Source organism: Salvelinus alpinus, chromosome 13 (genome assembly GCF_045679555.1).
Source record: "Salvelinus alpinus chromosome 13, SLU_Salpinus.1, whole genome shotgun sequence".
NCBI lineage: Eukaryota > Metazoa > Chordata > Actinopteri > Salmoniformes > Salmonidae > Salvelinus > Salvelinus alpinus.
Window position 1 is genome coordinate 274,389 of NC_092098.1, and position 23,388 is coordinate 297,776.

Genomic DNA, 23,388 nt, shown 5'->3' on the forward strand with positions numbered 1-23,388 from the left:
ATGATGACAGAAGTGAGTGCTACGGGGCGGTAGTCATTTAGTTCAGTTATCTTTGCCTTCTTGGGTACAGGAACAATGGTAGCCATCTTGAATCCACGTGGGGACAACAGACTGGGATAGGAAGCGATTGAATATGTTTGTAAACACACCAGCCAGCTGGTCTGCGCATGCTCTGAGGATGTGGTTAGGGATGCCGTCTGGGCCAGCAGCCTTGCGAGGGTTAACACGTTTAAATGTTTTACTCCCGTTGGCCACGGAGAAGGAGGGGGCGTGTGCAGTCCTTGTTAGCGGGCCGCGACGGTGGCACTGTATTATCCTCAAAGCGGGCAAAGTTTGTCTGGAAGCAAGACGTCGGTGTCCGTGACGTGGCTGATCTTTTTGTAGTCCGTGACTTCCTGTAGACCCTGCCACAAAAGTCTTGTCTGAGCCGTTGAATTGTGACTCCACCTTGTCCCTGTACCGGCATTTCGCTTGTTTGACTGCCTTGCGGAGGGAATAACTACACTGTTTATATTCAGCCATATTCCCGGACCTCTTTCCATAGTTAAATGCGATGGTTCGCACTTTCAGTTTTGCTACCTCAAGCTGTAAAATGCCGGGGAAAGACGTGACTGATTTCATATGGGATATCTTGGGTTTGTTTCTATGATATTCAGAGGCTGCACTACAACCTTCTATAGGAGACAAAGAAATGACTTTGCTTGGGAAGTAGCCTAATGTGTGATTCTGTCACTACCATTTGACGTTAGACATTTCAACAGCATTCTAGTGCTAAATCAGTCAGGAGCAAGCCAGGTAGACAAGAAGGAATGAAAATGTATTATTTAGGCTATATTATTATTATTTCAAGGCTAGCCTGCCATTTAAGAAATCAATTGTGAAGCTTTTATTACATGCTTCAGGCTGGCAGGAGCGCTCAGCATTTCATCAGCGCTCAGCACATCAACAACAGCATTTCAACAACATGCCTATACATTTAGCTGTATAAAATTAAGTTAAAAAAAATAATTACTTAGAATTAAATAATAATGAAATGTAAAATGCCTTTAGGCTATACAGTCAATCTACAGTGCCTTTTTGAATTTACTTTTAGAAACAGGAGTTTGGCCAGTCTTTGGTTTGAGGATCATGTGGTGAGCTATGCATGCCTAGTTTGTTCATCTAGCCTAGCAGCTGCTCTTATATTACCATGCCCTAATCACAGTCGACACAAATCATTTTTCACAAGTGCATATAGGCCTACCTGATGATATGCGGCTGATGTGTTAAACAATTAATGCCTTTTTCTTGAATTCATTGATGGTCAGATACTTCAGTTTTAACTGGTTCTGTTGTGCTCAATTTAAACAGTTGATAGACTACTTCAGCACTGTTCCAAACTTCCAAAATATTATATTTTCTAACAATACCCTGTATACAGTGCCTTGCAAAAGTATTCATCCCCCCCTGGAATTTTTCCTATTTTGTTGCATTACAACCTGTAATTTAATTTAAATTGATTTTTATTTGGATTTCATGTAATGGACATACACAAAATAGTCCAAATTGGTGAAGTGAAATGTAAAAAATAACTTGTTTCACAAATTCTAAACAATTTCAAACGGAAAAGTGGTGCGGGCATATGTATTCACCCCCTTTGCTATAAAGCCCCTAAATAAGATCTGGTGCAAACAATTACCTTCAGAATTCACATAATTAGTTAAATAAAGTCGACCTGTGTGCAATCTAAGTGTCACATGATCTCAGTATATACAGTGGGGAGAACAAGTATTTGATACACTGCCGATTTTGAAGGTTTTCCTACTTACAAAGCATGTAGAGGTCTGTAATTTTTATCATAGGTACACTTCAACTGTGAGAGACGGAATCTAAAACAAAAATCCAGAAAATCACATTGCATGATTTTTAAGTAATTAATTTGCATTTTATTGCATGACATAAGTATTTGAACACCTACCAACCAGTAAGAATTCCGGCTCTCACAGACCTGTTAGTTTTTCTTTAAGAAGCCCTCCTGTTCTCCACTCATTACCTGTATTAACTGCACCTGTTTGAACTCGTTACCTGTATAAAAGACACCTGTCCACACACTCAATCAAACAGACTCCAACCTCTCCACAATGGCCAAGACCAGAGAGCTGTGTAAGGACATCAGGGATAAAATTGTAGACCTGCACAAGGCTGGGATGGGCTACAGGACAATAGGCAAGCAGCTTGATGAGAAGGCAACAACTGTTGGCGCAATTATTAGAAAATGGAAGAAGTTCAAGATGACGGTCAATCACCCTCGGTCTGGGGCTCCATGCAAGATCTCACCTCGTGGGGCATCAATGTTCATGAGGAAGGTGAGGGATCAGTCCAGAACTACACGGCAGGACCTGGTCAATGACCTGAAGAGAGCTGGGACCACAGTCTCAAAGAAAACCATTAGTAACACACTACGCCGTCATGGATTAAAATCCTGCAGCGCACGCAAGGTCCCCCTACTCAAGCCAGCGCATGTCCAGGCCCGCCTGAAGTTTGCCAATGACCATCTGGATGATCCAGAGGAGGAATGGGAGAAGGTCATGTGGTCTGATGAGACAAAAATAGAGCTTTTTCGTCTAAAGTCCACTCGCCGTGTTTGGAGGAAGAAGAAGGATGAGTACAACCCCAAGAACACCATCCCAACCGTGAAGCATGGAGGTGGAAACATCATTCTTTGGGGATGCTTTTCTGCAAAGGGGACAGGACGACTGCACCGTATTGAGGGGAGGATGGATGGGGCCATGTTTCGCGAGATCTTGGCCAACAACCTCCTTCCCTCAGTAAGAGCATTGAAGATGGGTCGTGGCTGGGTCTTCCAGCATGACAACGACCCGAAACACACAGCCAGGGCAACTAAGGAGTGGTTCCGTAAGAAGCATCTCAAGGTCCTGGAGTGGCCTAGCCAGTCTCCAGACCTGAACCCAATAGAAAATCTTTGGAGGGAGCTGAAAGTCCGTATTGCCCAGCGACAGCCCCGAAACCTGAAGGATCTGGAGAAGGTCTGTATGGAGGAGTGGGCCAAAATCCCTGCTGCAGTGTGTGCAAACCTGGTCAAGAACTACAGGAAACGTATGATCTCTGTAATTGCAAACAAAGGTTTCTGTACCAAATATTAAGTTCTGCTTTTCTGATGTATCAAATACTTATGTCATGCAATAAAATGCAAATTAATTACTTAAAAATCATAAAATGTGATTTTCTGGATTTTTGTTTTAGATTCCGTCTCTCACAGTTGAAGTGTACCTATGCTAAAAATTACAGACCTCTACATGCTTTGTAAGTAGGAATACCTGCAAAATCGGCAGTGTATCAAATACTTGTTCTCCCCACTGTGTATATATATATATATATATATATATATACTTTCAGAACAGGTGTGTGTGTGTATATATATACACACACACACCTGTTCTGAAAGTCCCCAGAGTCTGCAACACCACTAAGCAAGGGGCACCACCAAGCAAGCGGCACCATGAAGACCAAGGAGCTCTCCAAACAGGTCAGGGACAAAGTTGTGGAGAAGTACAGATCAAGGTTGGGTTATAAAAAAATATCTGAAATTTTGAACATCCCAAGAAGCACCATTAAATCCATTATTGAAAAAATGGAAAGAATATGGCACCACAAGAAACCTGCCAAGAGAGGGCCTCCCACCAAAACTCACAGACCAGGCAAGGAGGGCATTAATCAGAGAGGCAACAAAGAGACCAAAGATAACCCTGAAGGAGCTGCAAAGCTCCACAGCGGAGATTGGAGTATTTGTCCATCGGACCACTTTAAGCCATACACTCCACAGAGCTGGGCTTTAGGAAGAGTGGCCAGAAAAAAATGTTTGGTGTTCGCCAAAAGGCATGTGGGAGGCTCCCCAAACATATGGAAGAAGGTACTCTGGTTAGATAAGACTAAAATGTTGCTTTTTGGCCATCAAGTAAAACGCTATGTCGGTCGCCAACCTAACACCTCTCATCACCCCGAGAACACCATCGCCACAGTGAAGCATGGTGGTGGCAGCATCATGATGTGGGGATGTTTTTCCATCGGCATGGACTGGGAAACTGGTCAGAACTGAAGGATGGTGCTAAATACAGGGAAATTCTTGAGGGAAACCTGTTTCAGTCTTCCAGAGATTTGAGACTGGGACGGAGGTTCACCTTCCAGTCGGACAATGACCCTCAGCATACTGCTAAAGCAACACTTGAGTGGTTTAAGGGGAAACATTTAAATATCTTGGAATGGCCTAGTCAAAGCCCAGACCTCAATCCAATTGAGAATCTGGGGTATGACTTAAAGATTGCTGTACACCAGCGGAACCCATCTAACTTGAGCAGTTTTGCCTTGAAGAATGGACAAAGATCCCAGTGGCTAGATGTGCCAAGCTTATAGAGACATAACCCAAGAGACTTGCAGCTGTAATTGCTGCAAAAGGCGGCTCCACAAACTATTGACTTTGACATCATTTTTGTTGTCTTATTTCTTGTTTGGTTCACAATAAAAATATTTTGCATCTTCAAAGTGGTAGGCACGTTGTGTAAATCAAATGATACAAACCCCCCAAAAATCTATTTTAATTCCAGGTTGTATAAGGCAACAAAACCGGAAGAATGCCAAGGGGGGTGAATACTTTAGCAAGCCACTGTAGTAATCAAACGTCTCTGGTGCTGCAGCACATGCTCTGTTGTGGTTTTAAAAAATATGAAATATTCTGCCTGTCTCCAGTTATGTAAAACGATGCGAAATTGCATGAAATGCGTTTATAAAAAGCCATTTTTATGATAGATTCATGCAGTGCTTTTATTATAATGGATATCATGTCACCCCTACCCTTGTTCACAGTGGTCTGTGAATCCACAACCTTCTGGCTACTTTGCTATGTAATGCTTACAAAATGAAGAACAGTTTCTAAAACTGCATATCTAAGGCTTTAGTCTATCAACGTGCTATCCAATTTATGTTTGAATTATTACACTGACTGTAGGTCTATAACCTCTCACATAGTCTTAACATTAACTCCTGCAGAATTAAGCACTTCATGCAGTAAAACAATACACAAATTGTACATTTTCACTCGGGAACAAGAGTGGAGAAATAGGATTTCTTTCTTTAAGCATTTAAGCTTGAGAGAAAATGGGAATGCGCAGTTGGGGACCGTCAGTGCTGTCTTTATCAGCATCATAAAAGCTGATAGTATTTCAACCACATAATATATGCAAACTGAAATCTCATCAGAAACATGTTGGATTGTTTTCACAGCTTTCTATTTCCTTACCACCGGTCCAAAAAATCTTTCACATTTTTTGGGGGCTGAGTTATTGCTAAACATCTTTGCACCACGAAAGAAACCGAGATGACAGAGAAGACTTTACCGATGTCAACTAGATTGAAGCATTCATTTGATCACTTATGAAATTATTCTGGTGAGCAAGGGTTGATTTAGTCTTCTAGGGCAACATATAATGACAGAAGAGAAGATGCATGTATCTAATTATAGACACGTTGCCTAACAAATAGCCGACCAAAATGTTGGAAATTAGAAGCAGAAACGTATATAAATTAGGCAACAACAAAAAATACTGCACCCCTTTTCTGTCGTCTCTAACTGTAGCCTACAGCACATTTTCTATATTTGAGGGTGAGGGTCGTGTGCGGGCCTCAGATTTTCACATTATCACATATAGTCGGGTGTTGCAGATAGGTTATTAGCAATTGCGGGGTGCGGGTGAACAAGCAGCTGACCCACGCACCACTAGTGCTCACCTCAGTATTTATTTAACTCAGGTGGGCGTAGATGTGCTCAAAGATGCCCTCTGGTGCCTTGAATGAGCATTAACGGCAAGCGCTGTAATGCACCATAACGTGACACAACCACTAAATGAGGACCCACTGGATGTATCATGTTGAAAAATACTAGAATAAATATCTGTGGAAGTAAGTGTTGAGGAGTGTGGAGCCATTAGCCTGGCCCCAGATCTGTTTGTGATAATAATGACGATGGCTGTAACAATGACCATAGGAGTTGGCAAGACAGCACAAACAGATCTGAGACCAGGCTATGAAAAGATGGAGGAACATAACTCACTGCTTAGAGTAGGGCTGGAGCTGGTCCTGCTATGGCAGCCATCGGTGAGGAACATGGTCCCTTTCTCTGTCACCTCCACTTTGGACGGGGACCGCGAGGGAGAGTCACCTGAGTAAACGCAGAGACAGAGGATCAATAGAAGCAACAGAGCAGTAGTCACCAACTCGTCGATCTCCAACCCATTCCTAGTCGATCACCAAACATTTTGATAAAAACCCCAATGATAAAGCCTTGCGTTCCTATTTATTTATTTATTTTTCATGCTGTTTGACGTAGGTGCACTTGATTCAGAAGCCCTAGCACCGGGAAGGCAAAGTGTTCCCATTTTGAACCATTTCATGTGTCTGAAGGTAGAACTCCACCTACCCGGCAGGCCCAGAGAGCAAATCAATTCCACCTACAGGCCTACCGCTGGCCAATCAGATTTCCTCAAGCCATAGACTGTAAAAAGAAGCCTCAAATGCATAGCAAAGTTGATACTGTGAGATTTAAAAACCATGACTAGAGAGCGACTCAACGAATACAGCAAAGAGCTGATGTTTTTATGAGTAGATTTATGATTTAGTTTATTCAGCACTGTCAACACTTTGTCCAACACTTTTATAAACCATAAAATACATATTCTCCCTATTCCATATGTTTAGAGGTTAATGTTGCATAGGTGTACTTTCTGAGTGGTCGATCTCGGCTTCCATTTTGACTCAGAAAGTGATCTTAACTCAGAAAAGGTTGGTGACCACTGCATTAAAGCAGTGGTGTAAAGTACTTAAGTAAAAATACTTTAAAGTACTTCTTAAGTCGTTTTTTGGGGTATCTGTACTTTACTATTTCTATTTTTGTTAACTTTTACTTCACTACATTCCTAAAGAAAATAATGTACTTTTTACTCCTAACATTTTCCCTGACACCCAAAAAGTGCTCATAAAATTGACAGGAAAATGGTCAAATTCACACACTTAGCAAGGGAACATCCCTACTGTCTTTGATCTGGTGGACTCACTAAATCATGTCTGAGTGTTGGAGTGTGTCCCTGGCTATTCGTCAATAAAAAAATATATATACATTTGTGCCATCTGGTTTGCTTCATATATGGAATTTTAAATGGTTTATACTTTTACTTTTGATACTTAAGTACATTTTAGAAATTGCATTTAATTTTGATAGTTAAGTATATTTAAAACCAAATACTTTTTGACTTTTACTCAAGTAGTATTTTACTGGGTGACTTTCACTTTTACTTGAGTCATTTTCTATTGAGGCATCTTTACTTTTACTCAAGTATGACAATTGAGTACTTTTTCCACCACTGCAATAGAGTATAGTAAAATGAAGGATTGGCATGCAGGATGCAGGGTGCAGGGTTGCAATCCTCTTTTTTTCATAGAATCAGTACTATCAAGAAATCAATATCATATTTGTCATTATCATTAGCTACAGTCCACTCTCCGGCGCCTCCATATGCTAACTCACCCAGACCTACTGTACCTAGTTTTCCCAGTCTGGGTCGTGACTGTATGGTGGTGACGGTGGTGACGATTGTGCCGTCTGGCATGATGGTTCGGTCCACATCCACCTTCTTGGTCGGGGTGATGGAGGTGCGGAGGGGCGTGGTGCAGTGAGCTCCAACGGGGTCCACTACCTCCAGGTACACCAGCTACAGGTGGAGAGGGACCCAGATTACCATAAATGTTATGGACTGTGTTGGAAGTATTGTTATGTATTATGTTTTACCCTCTAGGATTATCATGTGGAGTGCTCCACAATACATTCATATGATAAGAGAGAACACTCTCCACTCAAGTCAATGTTCTGTAATTGTATTTCTATGTCACCTATGTTGTAACACACCAACTAATTATCTACACACTTTGGAACAGCATTCCACCTGTCACATGCCATTCACCTCAAAGGTGACCGTAGCGTTGGGTGCCAGGCCGTGCCCTGGGCTGACTGACAGCACATGCTGACCAGTAGGAGCTCTGCGGGTGAGGTCCAAGGGTAGCGAGGCAAAGCCAGACAAGAATTCTGCCAAAAGAGAAAGACTAAGCATAGAAATACAGAGAAGAAGACCACATCACAGTGTTTTGCTTACTTAGAGTATAACATGACATTTGAAAAATAGTTTGAATACATTCTTTATAGTATCGGAAATCCCAAACTAGGGCAACAGCCCTACTTCTGGGAATCACAAAGGATTCTCTTGGACAAATCAAAAGTTCGGGCACAAGTTTTGGCTTATAATGCGGGCAGGAATTGTGCTCATGAAAAAGTCTTACCATAACCTGTAGGCAGACATACCAGAATGGGGTACGCGCAATGCCGTTGGGTGTACGCCAAATAAAAATGTGATTCACATAACAAAAAATAAATTAAAAACAGGGCTATACATTTGGGTGAGGTTCTTTTCTCGCCTGAATAGCCTCGTTTCACTGCCCAAAATGAAATTAAACCATCCAGTGCTCAGCGAAATAACAACACAATGTCAAATACAGGTAGCCTAGTCAAATAATTAACATCCAATCACATTAACTGTTACTCTCTCGCGGGAAACCTTTACTCTTTCACAGACATTTAGAAACAAAACATGCCAATTTGAAGAAGAAAAAAAGCCACAGGAGTTTTTTGAGCGAGAATTAAGATTGTCACACCCTGATCTGTTTCACCTGTCCTTGTGATTGTCTCCACCCCCTCCAGGTGTCACTAATTATCCCCGGTGTATATATCCCTGTGTTTCCTGTCTCTGTGCCAGTTCGTCTTGTTTGCTAAGTCAACCAGCGGTTTTCCTTGCTCTTATTTTTTCCCCCCAGTCTCTTTTGGTTCTAGTCTTCCTGGTTTCGACCCTTGCCTGTCCTGACTCTGAACCCGCCTGCCTGACCACTCTGCCTGATCTGTCTTCCATCCTGCCTATCCCCTTGTACTGTTTGGACTCGGATCTGGTTATTGAACTCTTGTCTGTCCCCGACCTACCTTTTACCTACCCCTTGGATTAATAAATATCGGAGCTCAACCATCTGCTTCCTGTGTCTGCATTTGGGTCTCGCCTTGTGTCCTTATAAAGACGCAACAGATACCATTAATAAGAAGGGGCTAGAAGCGTCATATATGGTGAGCTACAGAGTGGCTAGGACAGGTGTAACGGATGTGAAATGGCTAGCTAGTTAGCGGTAGTGCTCGCTAATAGCGTTTCAATCGGTTACGTCACTCGCTTTGAGACCTTGAGTTGAAGTAGTGGTTCCCCTTGCTCTGCAAGGGCCGCGGCTTTTGTGGAGCGATGGGTAACGACGCTTCGTGGGTGACTGTTGTTGATGTGTGCAGAGGGTCCCTGGTTCGCGCCCGAGGTCGGGGCGAGGGGACGTACTAAAGTTATACTGTTACACAGGCAAGCCCCATACTATTGTGGAGGACTTAATTCTCCCTGCTGCCTCGGATATGGTTGGGACAGTCCTGGGGGAAAAGGCCAAAAAAAACAATACAGACAATGCTATCATCATACCACACCGTTTCACGATGCATCAATGACATGGCAGGAGATGTTTTGAAACAATTACTGCTTCACATACAACCCAGTGAATTCTATGCGTTACAGCTGGATGAGTCAACAGACGGGGCAGGACTGGCACAGCTCCTGGTATATGTCCGTTTCCAGTGGTTTGCAGAAGAGGAAGACATCCTCTTCTGCAAACCACTGGAAACCAGGCCAACAGGAGAGGGTATTTTTTAAATACTGGACAGCTTTGTGACATCAAATGGACTTTGGTGGTCAAGATGTGTTGGTATCTGTACTGATGGTGCAAAAGCCATGACAGGGAGACATAGTGGAGTGGTAACGCGCGTGCAAGCAGTTGCTCCCGACGCAACTTGACTACACTGCAGCATCCATCATCCCCTTGGCAGCTCTTGCTCCTGCTTCGCCAGCTCAGGGGAACCTGCCTCAGAGCAGGTCAGCTATATCACATCAGCCACGACCCACCATCTTCTCCCAAAAACCAGAGTCAATTACTGTGTGTGTGTGTGTGTGTGTGTAGCCAGGTCATGCAGTTCAGGGGAGCTGTGCTTATTTTTAATAAATGTATCGTATAGTGTGTGTGGCAGGCTTACAACGATGGCAACAACAAAAAACAACATTTGAGAGTGAGCTGACCCTGGCGCTAGAGGGGGTACGCAGCTGGAGGTTGAATGTTTGAAGGGGTACGGGACTATAAAAAGTTTGGGAACCACTGGTCTAGAGGGTGTATAGTCTTTACGAAAGTAGATAGACTGATATGCAATTTCTCATTAATCTATGACCTTTAATAATAATTATCTAATTGAGAAGGAGCCTTACGTTCCCCCTTGGTGGTCTTCTCCAGCATTCTCACTCTCAGCTCTTTGGTTTCTGGAGCCAGATCCCTGAAAAACACAATCACAGATAATCAAAGATTGTATGTTAGACTCACAGTAGGCGTAACAGTGTCAAACAATATGAGTGCATGCTATTTAGAGTTTTCACTTGATGGTAAAATCATTGTTGAACTATTATTGTAGTTTTTTTTTTTTATTGTTGTTGTATAATATCAATAATTCAAATCTATAAATCGGGTCGTATGTGTGTGACTTCCAGCGGCTGGCTGGGCTATAGCTAGCTGTCTTACAGTGAGATGTCCTCACTCCAGTCCAGTGAGGTGTCAGGGCTGGGGGTTGCAGGCAGGAAGCAGGTCCTCCTTTCTGTTGATGGCTGGTCCAGGCTCACAGAACAGCACAGCTCCCCTGAACTGCATGACTTGGCTACACACACACACACACACACACACACACAGTAATTGACTCTGGTTTTTGGGAGAAGATGGTGGGTCGTGGCTGATGTGATATAGCTGACCTGCTCTGAGGCAGGTTCCCCTGAGCTGGCGAAGCAGGAGTCTTCGTATGGGGGGTAAACTCTGGGACGGGGGGGTCAGACCTGTCGGGGTTAGGCCTGTTCCCCTGGGGAACTGGAAGTAATAAAGAGAGAAATGCAATTAAAGACCAGAGAGTCAAATCACTAAAACATTTAGTGATACCTCTTAGTTCATCCTATCAGGAAGGTTTTGCCAATGGTAATGGTAATTATACTGCAAGTTTCGCATGTTGGTTTTTCCCATGACTATTAGCCGCAGTTGATTACAGTGGGTGCGTTTCAATGAAACACGCTATTCCGTATGCAGAAGCATCAAGTCAGTGATGCGAGCTCTCGCTGCTTTTGATTTCTGCCTCAGTTTTGATGCTTCTAGTCTGATGTAGCAGGCTAAAAACAACGCTAATGGAAAGAAAACACTTGCAGCGTAGTTGTAGTGCAATGGTCTTACCGTAGTGCTGGACACACAGGCCCTGAGGTTGAGGATCATGGCTGGCTGTGCGCTGAACAGAGTATCCTTCACCAGCTCCCGAATCATGTCCGGGTCTATCTCTGCATCACTCTCCTGAGCACAAAACACCACTAAAGTAAGCTACCTGCCACCAAGAAGTACATCAAACAGACTAAAATATATTAGATAGTAAACAGATTAGGTGTATGGTAACCTGGACTGAAAGAATTCTGGGCCCCACACTGAAAAAAAGTGCTATCTAGAACCTAAAAGGGTTCTTTGGCTGTCCCCATAGGAGAACCTACGAGTATTATTATATTATTTATTGGGCGGCAGGTTAGAGCGTTGGACTAGTAACCGAAAGGTTGCAAGATCGAATCCCCGAGCTGACAAGGTAAAAATCTGTCGTTCTGCCCCTGAACAAGGCAGTTAACCCACTGTTCCTAGGCTGTCATTGAAAATAAGAATTTGTTCTTAACTGACTTTCCTAGTTAAATAAAGATAAAATAAACAAAATAAATATTATTTATTGACTGACTATGGCTTTCCAAATCACCCAACACTGCCATCTGTAAGGTTAATTTTAAGTGCATGTTGTGAATTTTTAACCATTCCTGAACCTGTGACCAGAGACAAGCTACTTTGGGGCAATACCAGAATTAATTATCTATTGATTCTGTTTCTTCACAGCAAAGTCTACAGAGCTGAGATTGTTGTATGCCCCATATATATAGCATTCTGTTGTTGGCAGAATTGTATATCATTATTAAAAGTGTTGATTCAAGTGTTTTTTGTACCAGTTCATGTGTCATGGAATCGGTACATTGAAAATCTCTTATCATTTATTTTGCAACCTGTATGGTGCAATTTCTTTAAAAAAAATCCATAAAGAATGTTTTTTTATTAATCAGTATATTTGACTTTAACCATAACATTTGTTGTAATATTTGTTAGATCTTTTCTGGAGGATAAAACTGAAATTGTAACCAGCTTTGTATGGCTTGTTTAAGAAAGGACGATACTTTAAACAAAATTTAATTTTCAATTAGTCAGAAATTAGAAGTTGTAATCTGTATAAAGGCAATTTTTGAACAAAGGATGAGCCTTTCTTAATAATCTACTGGAGAAACATTTTGGGTTTAAGTATAACTTATGTTTGAGTGAAGCGTTTAGTGAGAGGTTTAAATCTTTAATATTGAATCATTTTAGTCCCTCAAACTCATATTCATTATATAAATAGGCACGTTTAATTGTCTGCCTTAGCATTCCAGATAAAATGCATATGATTTAAAAAAATTGTCATCTGGAGTAGGCAGTGCCATTAGTAAGTAAGTAAACTGTGATAGGACCAAAGAGTTAATCAATGTCATTTTTACATAAATAGACAAGTATTTACCTCTCCGTGGTTGCAGAATCGTATCTATTTTTGCAAAATTTCAATTGAAGTTGATTGTGGTAAGTTCATTTATATTTTTTCACCATCCGCCCATTTTATTGGTAAACTACAAAGTAGTGTAAACACTGTTTTTAATGATCCAATACGTAATATGGTACACTTGTCATAGTTAGGTTTTAGTCCAGAAAAGTGATAAAGTGATCAAGATATTCAATGAGACTGTGCAGGGATCCAGATTGCAGACTTAAGAAAAAACATGAGTCATCTGCATACATCGACACTTGTTTTTATCCCCTGGATTTTTAACACCTTGATGTTCTTGTTGGAACTAATTTTAATAGCTAGCATTTCAATGGTCTTAATAAATAGATATGGAGACAACGGACAGCCTTGTTTTACTCCAATAAAAAGTTCAATACTTTCTGAGAAGGAACCATTATTTACTATTTTACCTCTGGGGTTGCTGTACATAACTTTAACCCATTGTATAAGAGATTCACCGAAATTAAAGTAATCCAGGCATTTATATATAAATTCTAGTCATACTTTATCAAACACCTTTTCAAAATCTGCTATGAAGACCATGCTTGGTATCTTTGATGTTTCATAATTTTCAATTGTTTCAAGTAATTGTCGTATATTACCTCCAATATATCATCCATGTAAAAAACCTGTCTGATCAGGATAAACAATATTTGGTAAAACCTTTTTTATTCTATGTACTATGCATTTTGCCAGGATTTTCACATCGCAACATTGAAATGTTAAAGGCCTCCAGTGTTTTAAATGGACTGGATCTTTATACTTCCTACCTGGGTCCTGTTTTAGTAGTAATGAAATCAGACCTTCTTGTTGAGTACATGAAAGTCTATCATTTTTATTGGAGTAATTAAAACATGCTAATAATGGATCTTTGAGTACATCAGAAAAGGTCTGATACACCTCTACTGGTATACCATCAAGCCCTGGTATTTTTCTCATTTTATTGCCTCAAAGTTCCTCTTCTGTAAATTGGTCTTCACACAGGTCTTCTGTAAAATTTGCTTATTTTACATTATTATTATTATTATTAGGAAAGAAATCCTTACAGTTAACATCATTCGGTGGAAATGGAGGAGACTGAAAAGAAAACATATGCTCAAAATATTTTGCTTCCTCTTTCAAAATATAATTTGGTGAATCATGGATGACTCCATTATTTGTAACGAGTTTCTGTAAATTCATTTTGGTAGCATTTCTATGTTGAAGATTCAAGAAACATGTGAATTTTTGACAATTTTCCTTCCAATTTGCTTTATTTTTGTAATACATTACACTTGATCGTTCTTGAATAAGTACCTCCATTTCTTTTTGTTTTCCTCTAACCTATTTTGTGCCTCTACAGTACAGTTTCCATTACCATCTACCTGCGCTGTTACTTCCTCTATTTCCTTTATTCGTCTAATCTCTTTTGACCTAAACTACTTTAGTTTTAATGATGAGTATTGTATTGAATGGCCTCTAAAAGTACATTTGAAAGTGTCCCATACAACAAGGGGATCTGCTGTACCTATGTTGTGCAAAAAAAGTCAACCATTAATTATTTTGTCTTAGTTAAGAACAAATTGTCATCCAATAGGCTTTGATTACATTTCCAATATCCCCATCCATCTGGAAATTCTCTAAGAGTTATATGAAGGCCAATTAGATGGTGGTCCAATCACATTCGGTCTCCTATTAATATTTTTTTTAACTTTTGATGCCAGCAAGAATGAGACTAGGAAGTAATCAAGACGTCTAGCTTGATTAAGCCTCATCCATGTATATCTCACAAGGCAGGGTTTTTCAGCCTCCATATATCCACTAGTTCTAATGTATCCATGATCTCCTTAAGTGCTTGAGGGTGACAGTTTGTAGTGTGATTTCCTTTACGATTCATTGAGGTACTTAAAACCGCATTATAATCTCCCACCATATTATTAGATTCATTCGTTGCTTGTGAGCTCAATAGATTATTATATATATTTTCAAAGAAGTGTGGATCATCATTATTTGGCCCATATAGATTAACTAGCCAGATCTGTTTTAAAAGATTTAAAATAATCCATCTTCCTTGCAAATCTGTTTGCACAATCGGATCAAAATTTGTATTAATTAATTAGTATAATCACCCATTTTGAGTTTCTTTGCCCATGACAAAAATATATTTCTCCCTCCCAGTCCTTTTTCCACCCAATGTCATCTATATTTGTAGAATGAGTTTCCTGTAAACAATAGATATTATATTCTTTCTCTTTTAGCCAGGTAAAAATGTATCTTTTTTTATGATCTGCTAAGCTATTACAATTATAACTGGCTATACTTACAGTTGAAGTCAGAAGTTTACATACACTTAGGTTGGAGTTTTTCAACCACTCCACAAATTTCTTGTTAACAAACTATAGTTTTGGCAAGTCGGTTAGGATATCTTCTTTGTGCATGACACAAGTAATTTTTCCAACAATTGTTTACAGACAGATTATTTCACTTATAATTCACTGTATCACAATTCCAGTGGGTCAGAAGTTTACATACACTAAGTTGACTGTGCCTTTAAACAGCTTGGAAAATTCCAAATTATGTCATGGCTTTAGAAGCTTCTGATAGGCTAATTGACATCATTTCAGTCAATTGGAGGTGTACCTGTGGATGTATTTCAAGGCCTACCTTCAAACTCAGTGCCTCTTTGCTTGACATCATGGGAAAATCTAAAGAAATAAGCCAAGTCCTCAGAAAATAAATTGTAGACCTCCACAAGTCTGGTTCATCCTTGGGAGCAATTTCCAAATGCCTGAAGGTACCACGTTCATCTGTACAAACAATAGTACACAAGTATATACACCATGGGACCACGCAGCCGTCATACCGCTCAGGAAGGAGACGCGTTCTGTCTCCTAGAGATGAACGTACTTTAGTGTGAAAAGTGCAAACCAATCCCAGAACAACAGCAAAGGACCTTGTGAAGATGCTGGAGGAAACAGGTACAAAAGTATCTATATCCACGAGTCCTATATCAACATAACCTGAAAGGCCGCTCAGCAAGGAAGAAGCCACTGATCCAAAACCGCCATAAAAAAGCCAGACTACGGTTTGCAACTGCACATGGGGACAAAGATTGTAGAAATGTCCTCTGGTCTGATGAAACAAAAATAGAACTGTTTGGCCATAATGACCATCCATTATGTTTGGAGGAACAAGGGGGAGGCTTGCAAGCTGAAGAATGCCATCCCAACCGTGAAGCATGGGGGTGGCAGCATCATGTTGTGGGGGTGCTTTGCTGCAGGAAGGACTGGTGCACTTCACAAAATAGATGGCATCATGAGGGAGGAAAATTATGTGGATATATTGAAGCAACAGCTCAAGACATCAGTCAGGAAGTTAAAGCTTGGTCGCAAATGGGTCTTCCAAATGGACAATGACCCCAAGCATACTTCCAAAGTTGTGGAAAAATGGCTTAAGGACAACTTAGTCAAGCTATTGGAGTGGCCATCACAAAGCCCTGACCTCATTCCTATAGAAAATGTGTGGGCAGACCTGACTCAGTTACAACAGCTCTGTCAGTAGGAATGGGCCAAAATTCACCCAACTTATTGTGGGAAGCTTGTGGAAGGCTACCCGACACATTTGACCCAAGTTAAACAATTTAAAGGCAATGCTACCAAATACTAATTGAGTGTATGTAAACTTCTGACCCACTGGGAATGTGATGAAAGAAATAAAAGCTGAAATAAATAATTCTCTCTACTATTATTCTGACATTGCACATTCTTAAAATAAAAGTGATGATCCTAACTGACCTAAAACAGGGAATTTTTACTGGGATTAAATGTATTTGGCTCAGGTGTATGTAAACTTCCGACTTCAACTGTATTTCCCCACTTACCATAAAGATAAGTTTAAATTATACTTAGCACAACCAATGTTTGTCAACTTACCATTAAAAAGCCCCATGATGATTGAGTGTCCAAATAGCTGTACCATAATATTTGCACTGTTAAGCATACTGTAGCTGCAACTTTGTAAACCTCCAATTGTCTTAATATTTCACCGACTAAAACCTCCCCCATATCTAGGTCTGTTGTCACTAGGACCATCGTAATTTGCTAGTGTCATAGGAGGCCGAACCGATGAGACCATCAGATTCTCCATAAGGGGGAAATTTTCAACCAACGACCTCCAACACATTCCCGACATGGTCCCAACATGCTCCGAATTTAATTCACATATAAGCGACGGTTCTTGATTCTTCAGACTTGGCAAGATATAAATGGAACTTTAGTGTGACTGTTTTTCACCTCTCTCTGGATCCTGCGTGGGGCCACGGTGAGGGAGATCGGCTGCTGGGAGAAAGTCCAGGACACCAGCAGACCCTCTTCTTCTACTTCCTCCAGACGCACCACCAACTGATAGGGGGGAGACGGGGACAGGCATGTTACAAGGGGCAGTCGCAAGCTGGTTTAAAGGGATAGTTCACCCAAATTACAAAAGGACAAATTGCTTCCTTTACACTGAAAGCAGTCTATGGATAAGGTATGACAGCAATCCATGCTTTGGTTTGGTTTACCTGGCCACTGTTTCAAATGCTAACTTTTTAGCATTTGTGGCACAACTCAATGATATCTATATTAGCATTTTGTCACTTCATGTCCAAACCATCTTAAAGTAACTTCATTAAGTTACACAATACATCTTTGGATACTTTAGGACGATTTGGACATGAAGCGCAAAAGGTGCAAATTGACCTGTATTGGATTATTGCCACAAATGCTAAAAAGTTAGCATTTTAAACAGTGGCCAGGTAAACAAATCCAAAGCATGGATTGCTTTCATACCTTGTCCATAGACTGCTTACAGTGTAAGGAAACCAATGTCATTTTGTAATTTGAGTGAACTATCCCTACTTAGTATAGCTCAACTCAATGGAATACTCATGAAGGGTGGGGGAGTTAATTATTAATGAAAGTGATTTTACATATGCATACATAAGCCTATGAGGTTTCATCCAACGCAGGTACACCATTCCATTTGAGGGCAATTCAATGAAGTGAAAGGTCAACAGGGTTAACTTTTTTTTGAGAGGCACACACACATGCAAACTTACAAATGCAAAACCATGGTGATGTGTCATACCTGGGCCAGCATTGGCTTTATGGTGATCTGGTAGGTATCCACGGAAACAGCTGCAGGTGACTGCTGGGTGACAGTCACTGGGAACGTTACAGTGTCAACCGCACACTTACACTGTAAGACCTGGAGCAGGGAGAGGGGAAAGACAACCATTAGAATCTATAGTGTTCTAGAAGAAATGGATCTATGAGAAGTCTTGTCTTGATAAAAAAATAACAAAATCATGGGTTCTATATCATGTTAACCTCTAGAAAAGGCACGCATGTTTAGTTGATACTCACCATAGTGGTAGGTGATTGGTCTGTGCAGGTCACACTATCTACAACAGCAGAGGCAGGGAGCTGGAGACTGCTGTCAAAGGTGATCTGGATGGAGCTCTGAGGAAGAGAGAGCAAAAAGCAAAAACATCAGACATTGTACATCAGTCTAATCTAGAGGGCTTAAACACGCAAGGAGGAAGTATTTAAGCAGATTTTTGTAGCAATGATACAGATTATAATAGAGCTGGCCTTGCCTGCTCAGGCTTAAACTCCCAACAGCTGCTGAGAGACTTCACTATGACTTGACTTCATTGAAATGCAAATACATCAGATTCTGAGCTTTTCCTGCAGTGAAAAGTACCTCTAGTAACACTCCTCATGAAACAAATTGCATATGCTTCCCATCAATTAAACAATTCCCAGCACTTTGTACCACACAATTTCCCCGCACTTTGTACCACCCGATACAGATAGATACAATGCCTATGCAAAGCATGTGGCTGACACAAATCCCTTTGCTTGTATGTGAAAAATGCAAATGCTTCCTTGCAATACCAACAGAATATATTTATTGTCAGGATAGGGACACATTCTCTGTCATAGTACATTAGTTCAAGACCCATGACTTCATGTCCCTATTGAATCCATTCTGTGGCAATAATACCACAGAGGTGTTCCCATACGTCCGTCTGTCCACTACCACCATCTGTGCCATGTGAGAATGACTGCGCAAAGACTGCAGTCACTTCAACACAAAGGGAAATACGGTTAGATTCTCTGTGCTGCTGGCAAGTGCATAGGAATTGGCAAGGAGATGAAACATACGCTCTGAATGCTCCAGTAGCCCGGCTCGGCTGCCATGGCACGTTCATTGAAAAGGCTTATTTTAATATACTGCCATGATACATTCACATGTTCATTTCCCTGTTGTGTTGTGGGCAGGGCCAGTGCCATCATCACAGACCAGGTGCATGTGGTTGACAGCAGCAATCGCATCCTAGTCTCTGGTCTCCATGATGAAAACCAAATCCCACAGTCGGAGAGTTGTCAGTTCGTGTTGATCAAATTCTGCTAGATATTTTGCCAATTTGTAATACATAACCCAGTCAACTAGATTCAGAGCAGAGGTCTGATATTTCAATTTTTATTACATTTTTTTATTTAACCTGTATTTAATTAATCAAGTCAGTTAAGAACAAATTCTTATTTCAAATGATGGCCTACCAGGGAATAATGGGTTAACTGCCTTGTTTAGTGGCAGAATGACAGATTTGTACCTTGTCAGCTCAGGGATTCGATCCAGCAACCTTTCGGTTACTGGCCCACCACTAGGCTACCTGCCGCCCCCCAATATGACTTGAGATTGGAGACCCCTTTGTGAATCTCTGTGTACCTGTGCCAGAGGATTAGAAGTTAAGTTTCAATGGGTAGCTTTAACTGGCTCAGGAGGAGAGGGCTGGGATGGGGAAACAAATCCCCTATTGTCAGAGCATGTGCTGCTCATCGTCTTACTGAAATCTCCATCAAATGGAACTGCAGGGAAGCAAGAGGTGGCTGGTGTGACGCGGCCAGGTTGTGTGTGTGTCTGTGTGTGTGTGTAAGTACACATGTGCATGTTTGTGCATGTGTAGTGAGAGAGGTTCGGAAGGAGAAATTGTGCCAACCAAAAGGGCTGGACACAAAAATAGATGCAGCATGAGTGCATGGAAGGGAGAAACAAAGTACTGTCAGCTCAATCATTCTAACCTACTGTGTACCTCAGTTTTTGCCTGGCCACATTGCTCCTGCCAAATGCCCAGCCACTCCCCCCAAATGTTTCTTCTCCGATATGAGTCTGGATGTGACACCCTTCCTGACCCCTTCTAAAATGCAAACACATTCTAGACTGTCTGACTGGTCCCAGAAACCGATGGGTTGGGCCAGAGCAGGCCTACTTGATGACTTTATCAACATGCGTGGAAGTTTGGTGGAAGTTAAGCAAACAACAATGGCGAAGAAAAAATGTGTTGCTATCGAAGCAGTTTTACAAAGACTGGAGGAGATACATGTTCTGAAAGAGGAACAGTTTTCAGTGTTGAAGACCTTCCTTCGAGGAGAAGACGTTTTCGGGATTCTTCCCACAGGGTTTGGGAAGAGTTTAATTTTCCAGCAGCCCCTGCTGGTACTCAAAGAAATGGGTGGTCAAAGGCCCATAATCATTGTCATATTCCCATTGATCGCACTGATGGAGGACCAGGTAAACGAGGCTGGAAAAAATGTAATAAAAAAAATCGGGGTCAAGTCGATGACACTGACTAGGGCTGGGAACGGCCAGGGACATGAGAAACTTTGTCAAAAAGAATGTCACTGATTGGCCTATAGGTGGCGCAGTTACAAGCAGTCTCACTTAAACCCTCATATCCGCCACCTGGTTTGACCTAGAAAATGTGTATGTCGGTGTCTTTCCTCATGCTGAACAAATTTGCATGAGGACCCATAAGGTCCATCAGGATAGATTTTCCTTTTTGGAAAACCTTTGAAAAACGTCCAAAAGTTTGGGGTCACTTAAAAATGTCCTTGTTTTTGAAAGAAAATCAATTTTTCTGTCCATTAAAATAACATCAAATTGATCAGAAATACAGTGTAGACATTGTTAATGTTGTAAATGACTATTGTAGCTGGAAACGGCAGATTTGTTATGGAATATCTACATAGGCGTACAGAGGCCCATTATCAGCAACCATCACTCTTGTGTTCCAATGGCACGTTGTGGTAGCCAATCCAAGTTTATCATTTTAAAAGGCTAATTGATCATTAGAAAACCCTTTTGCAATTATGTTAGCACAGCTGAAAACTGTTGTTCTGATTAAAGAAGCAAAAAACTGGCCTTCTTTAGACTAGTTGAGTATCTGGAGCATCAGCATTTGTGGGTTTGATTACAGGCTCAAAATGGCCAGAAACAAAGTACTTTCTTCTGAAACTCGTCAGTCTATTCTCGTTCTGAGAAATGAAGGCTATTCCATGTGATTAATTGCCAAGAAACTGAAGATCTCGTACAACGCTGTGTACTACTCCCTTCACCGAACAGCGCAAACTGGCTCTAACCAGAATAGAAAAAGGAGTGGGAGACCCCGGTGCACAAATATGCAAGAGGACAAGTACATTACAGTGTCTAGTTTGAGAAACAGACACCTCACAATTCCTCAACTGGCAGCTTCATTAAATAGTACCTGCAAAACACCAGTCTCAACGTCAACAGTGAAGAGATGACTCCGGGATGCTGGCCTTCTAGACAGAGTTGCAAAGAAAAAGCCATATCCCAGACTGGCCAATAAAAATAAAATATTAAGATGGGCAAAAGAACAGACACTGGACAGAGGAACTCTGCCTAGATAAATGCAGGGTAGTAATGTCATGAGTTAGGATTATGGTTAATTGTTTACCTCGATAGCTAGCTACATGTCTTAACAAAAGACTCCACTATACAAGTAACCATTTAAATAGAATATCACTGTGACAACTGTTGATAGACGTAGCTGGTAAATTCGCTCTGGCTATCTACGCCGATCTTAGAGCACTCTCATTTGAGTGTGCCAGAGCGCAGAATAACTGACGAATTTACAAATGCTCAACACCCGTTGAATATGGACGTTGTCAGTAAACGTTGTCAAAAAAACGTAAATTATTGCCAGCAGCACAGTTGCAGTCACCAATGCTCTGGATAACCTAAAAACAGCCTAAACATCTCTGCTAGAGCGAGTAAAATGGTAAGTTAGCTAGCCAGTTAGCTTGAGTGCCTGACTGTTGTTGTTAGGACAGAACACTCAATCAACCCTTAAAGAGATGGGTGGGGCTAAAGATTAAGAGGGTGTGAACGATGCTGAATGGGTGTAGACAAAGAAGAGCTCTCCAGTAGATACCAAAACATTCAAAGGCCATTTTCTCAAAAGTGAAGTTACAAGTTGATCAACTTTCAAAGCAGGATTACTTTCCCGTTGTTCCTCAACTGCAGTGTATGATATACCATTTTGTAGCTCTGTGTCTCTGCTTTTATTCAATGTTAAAAAGGTAGGGGCGTGGATCAGAAAACCAGTCAGCATCTGGTGTGACCACCATTTTCCTCATGCAACGCGACACATCTCCTTCGCATAGAGTTGATCAGGATGATTATTGTGGCCTGTGGTATGTATGCACTGACTGAGCCACCGGATTCATCAATACATACATAGATGATGTGATACCGATGGTGTCTTTCAAAACTTACTGAATTGAAAACCATAGATTGATTGCAGCCTTGTCAGGAAACTGAAGGAGAGAGATTATAAACACGTCAAGGTGACCAGGGAGAAATGTATGGTTAAACAGTACAAATACGACCTACGCAGGTTGCTCAAGATTGCAAGACACAGGTACAGGGATAAAGTGGAGGAGGAATTCAGCGGGTAGGACACGAGGTGTATGTGGCAGGGGCTTCTAAAGATCACGGATTACAAAAAAAAAGCCAGTCACGTCCGGACACCAATGCCATCCTACCGGACGAGCTAATCACCTTTTTTCCACGCTTCGAGCGTAAAAACTGAGCTGCAGAGGAGAGCCCCATAGGATAACAAGGGCTACGCGCTTATGGTCTACACAGAGGACATACTGTAAGTCATTCAAGCGTGTTAACCCTCGCAAGCCTGCTGGCCCAGACGGCATCCCTAGCCGCGCCCTCATAGCACGTGCAGACCAGCTGGCTGTTTTGTTTTCGAACATTTTCAATCTCTCTCTAGCTTAGGTCGTTATCCTCACCTACTTCACGATGTCCACTATCATCTCCGTGCCCAAGAAAGGTAAACTTACTGAATTGAATGACTACCGACCTGTAGCACTCCCTTCATCATGAAGTGCTTTGAGAGGTTGGTAAAAGACCATATCACCTCTTCCCTCCCCAACACACTCAACCCTCTCCAATTCGCTTACCACGCCAACAGATCCACGGACGACGCAATTGCCATTGCACTGCCCTCACCCACCTGGACAGAATGAATGCATATGTGAGGACGTTGTTTGATTACAGCTCAGCCTTCAATACCATAGTGCCCTCTAAGCTAACCAACAAAGTTCACGGCCCTGGAACTGAACTCCTCCCTATGCCACTAAGTCCTGGACTTCCTGATGGGCCATCCCCAGGTGGTGAAGGTA

At 41.4% G+C, this 23,388-nt stretch overlaps 1 protein-coding gene across 2 annotated transcripts in view; it reads right to left on the reverse strand.

Annotated features, from left to right (window-relative positions):
• The window catches only part of c2cd2l (c2cd2 like), a 57,190-nt gene that overhangs the window by 16,969 nt on the left and 16,833 nt on the right, over positions 1-23,388 (reverse strand). The window contains exons 3-12 of one of the 2 annotated variants that reach the window (XM_071337391.1): positions 18,247-18,342; positions 17,969-18,088; positions 17,134-17,241; positions 11,425-11,538; positions 10,959-11,070; positions 10,735-10,867; positions 10,428-10,492; positions 8,007-8,128; positions 7,589-7,757; positions 6,104-6,211 (exon numbers count right to left, since the gene is read on the reverse strand). In XM_071337391.1, the coding sequence (XP_071193492.1) occupies positions 6,104-6,211; positions 7,589-7,757; positions 8,007-8,128; positions 10,428-10,492; positions 10,735-10,867; positions 10,959-11,070; positions 11,425-11,538; positions 17,134-17,241; positions 17,969-18,088; positions 18,247-18,342 (1,147 nt within the window). Of the gene's footprint in view, positions 1-6,103; positions 6,212-7,573; positions 7,758-8,006; positions 8,129-10,427; positions 10,493-10,734; positions 10,868-10,958; positions 11,071-11,424; positions 11,539-17,133; positions 17,242-17,968; positions 18,089-18,246; positions 18,343-23,388 lie in introns of both variants that reach the window. The other variant, XM_071337390.1, reaches the window with a different exon arrangement.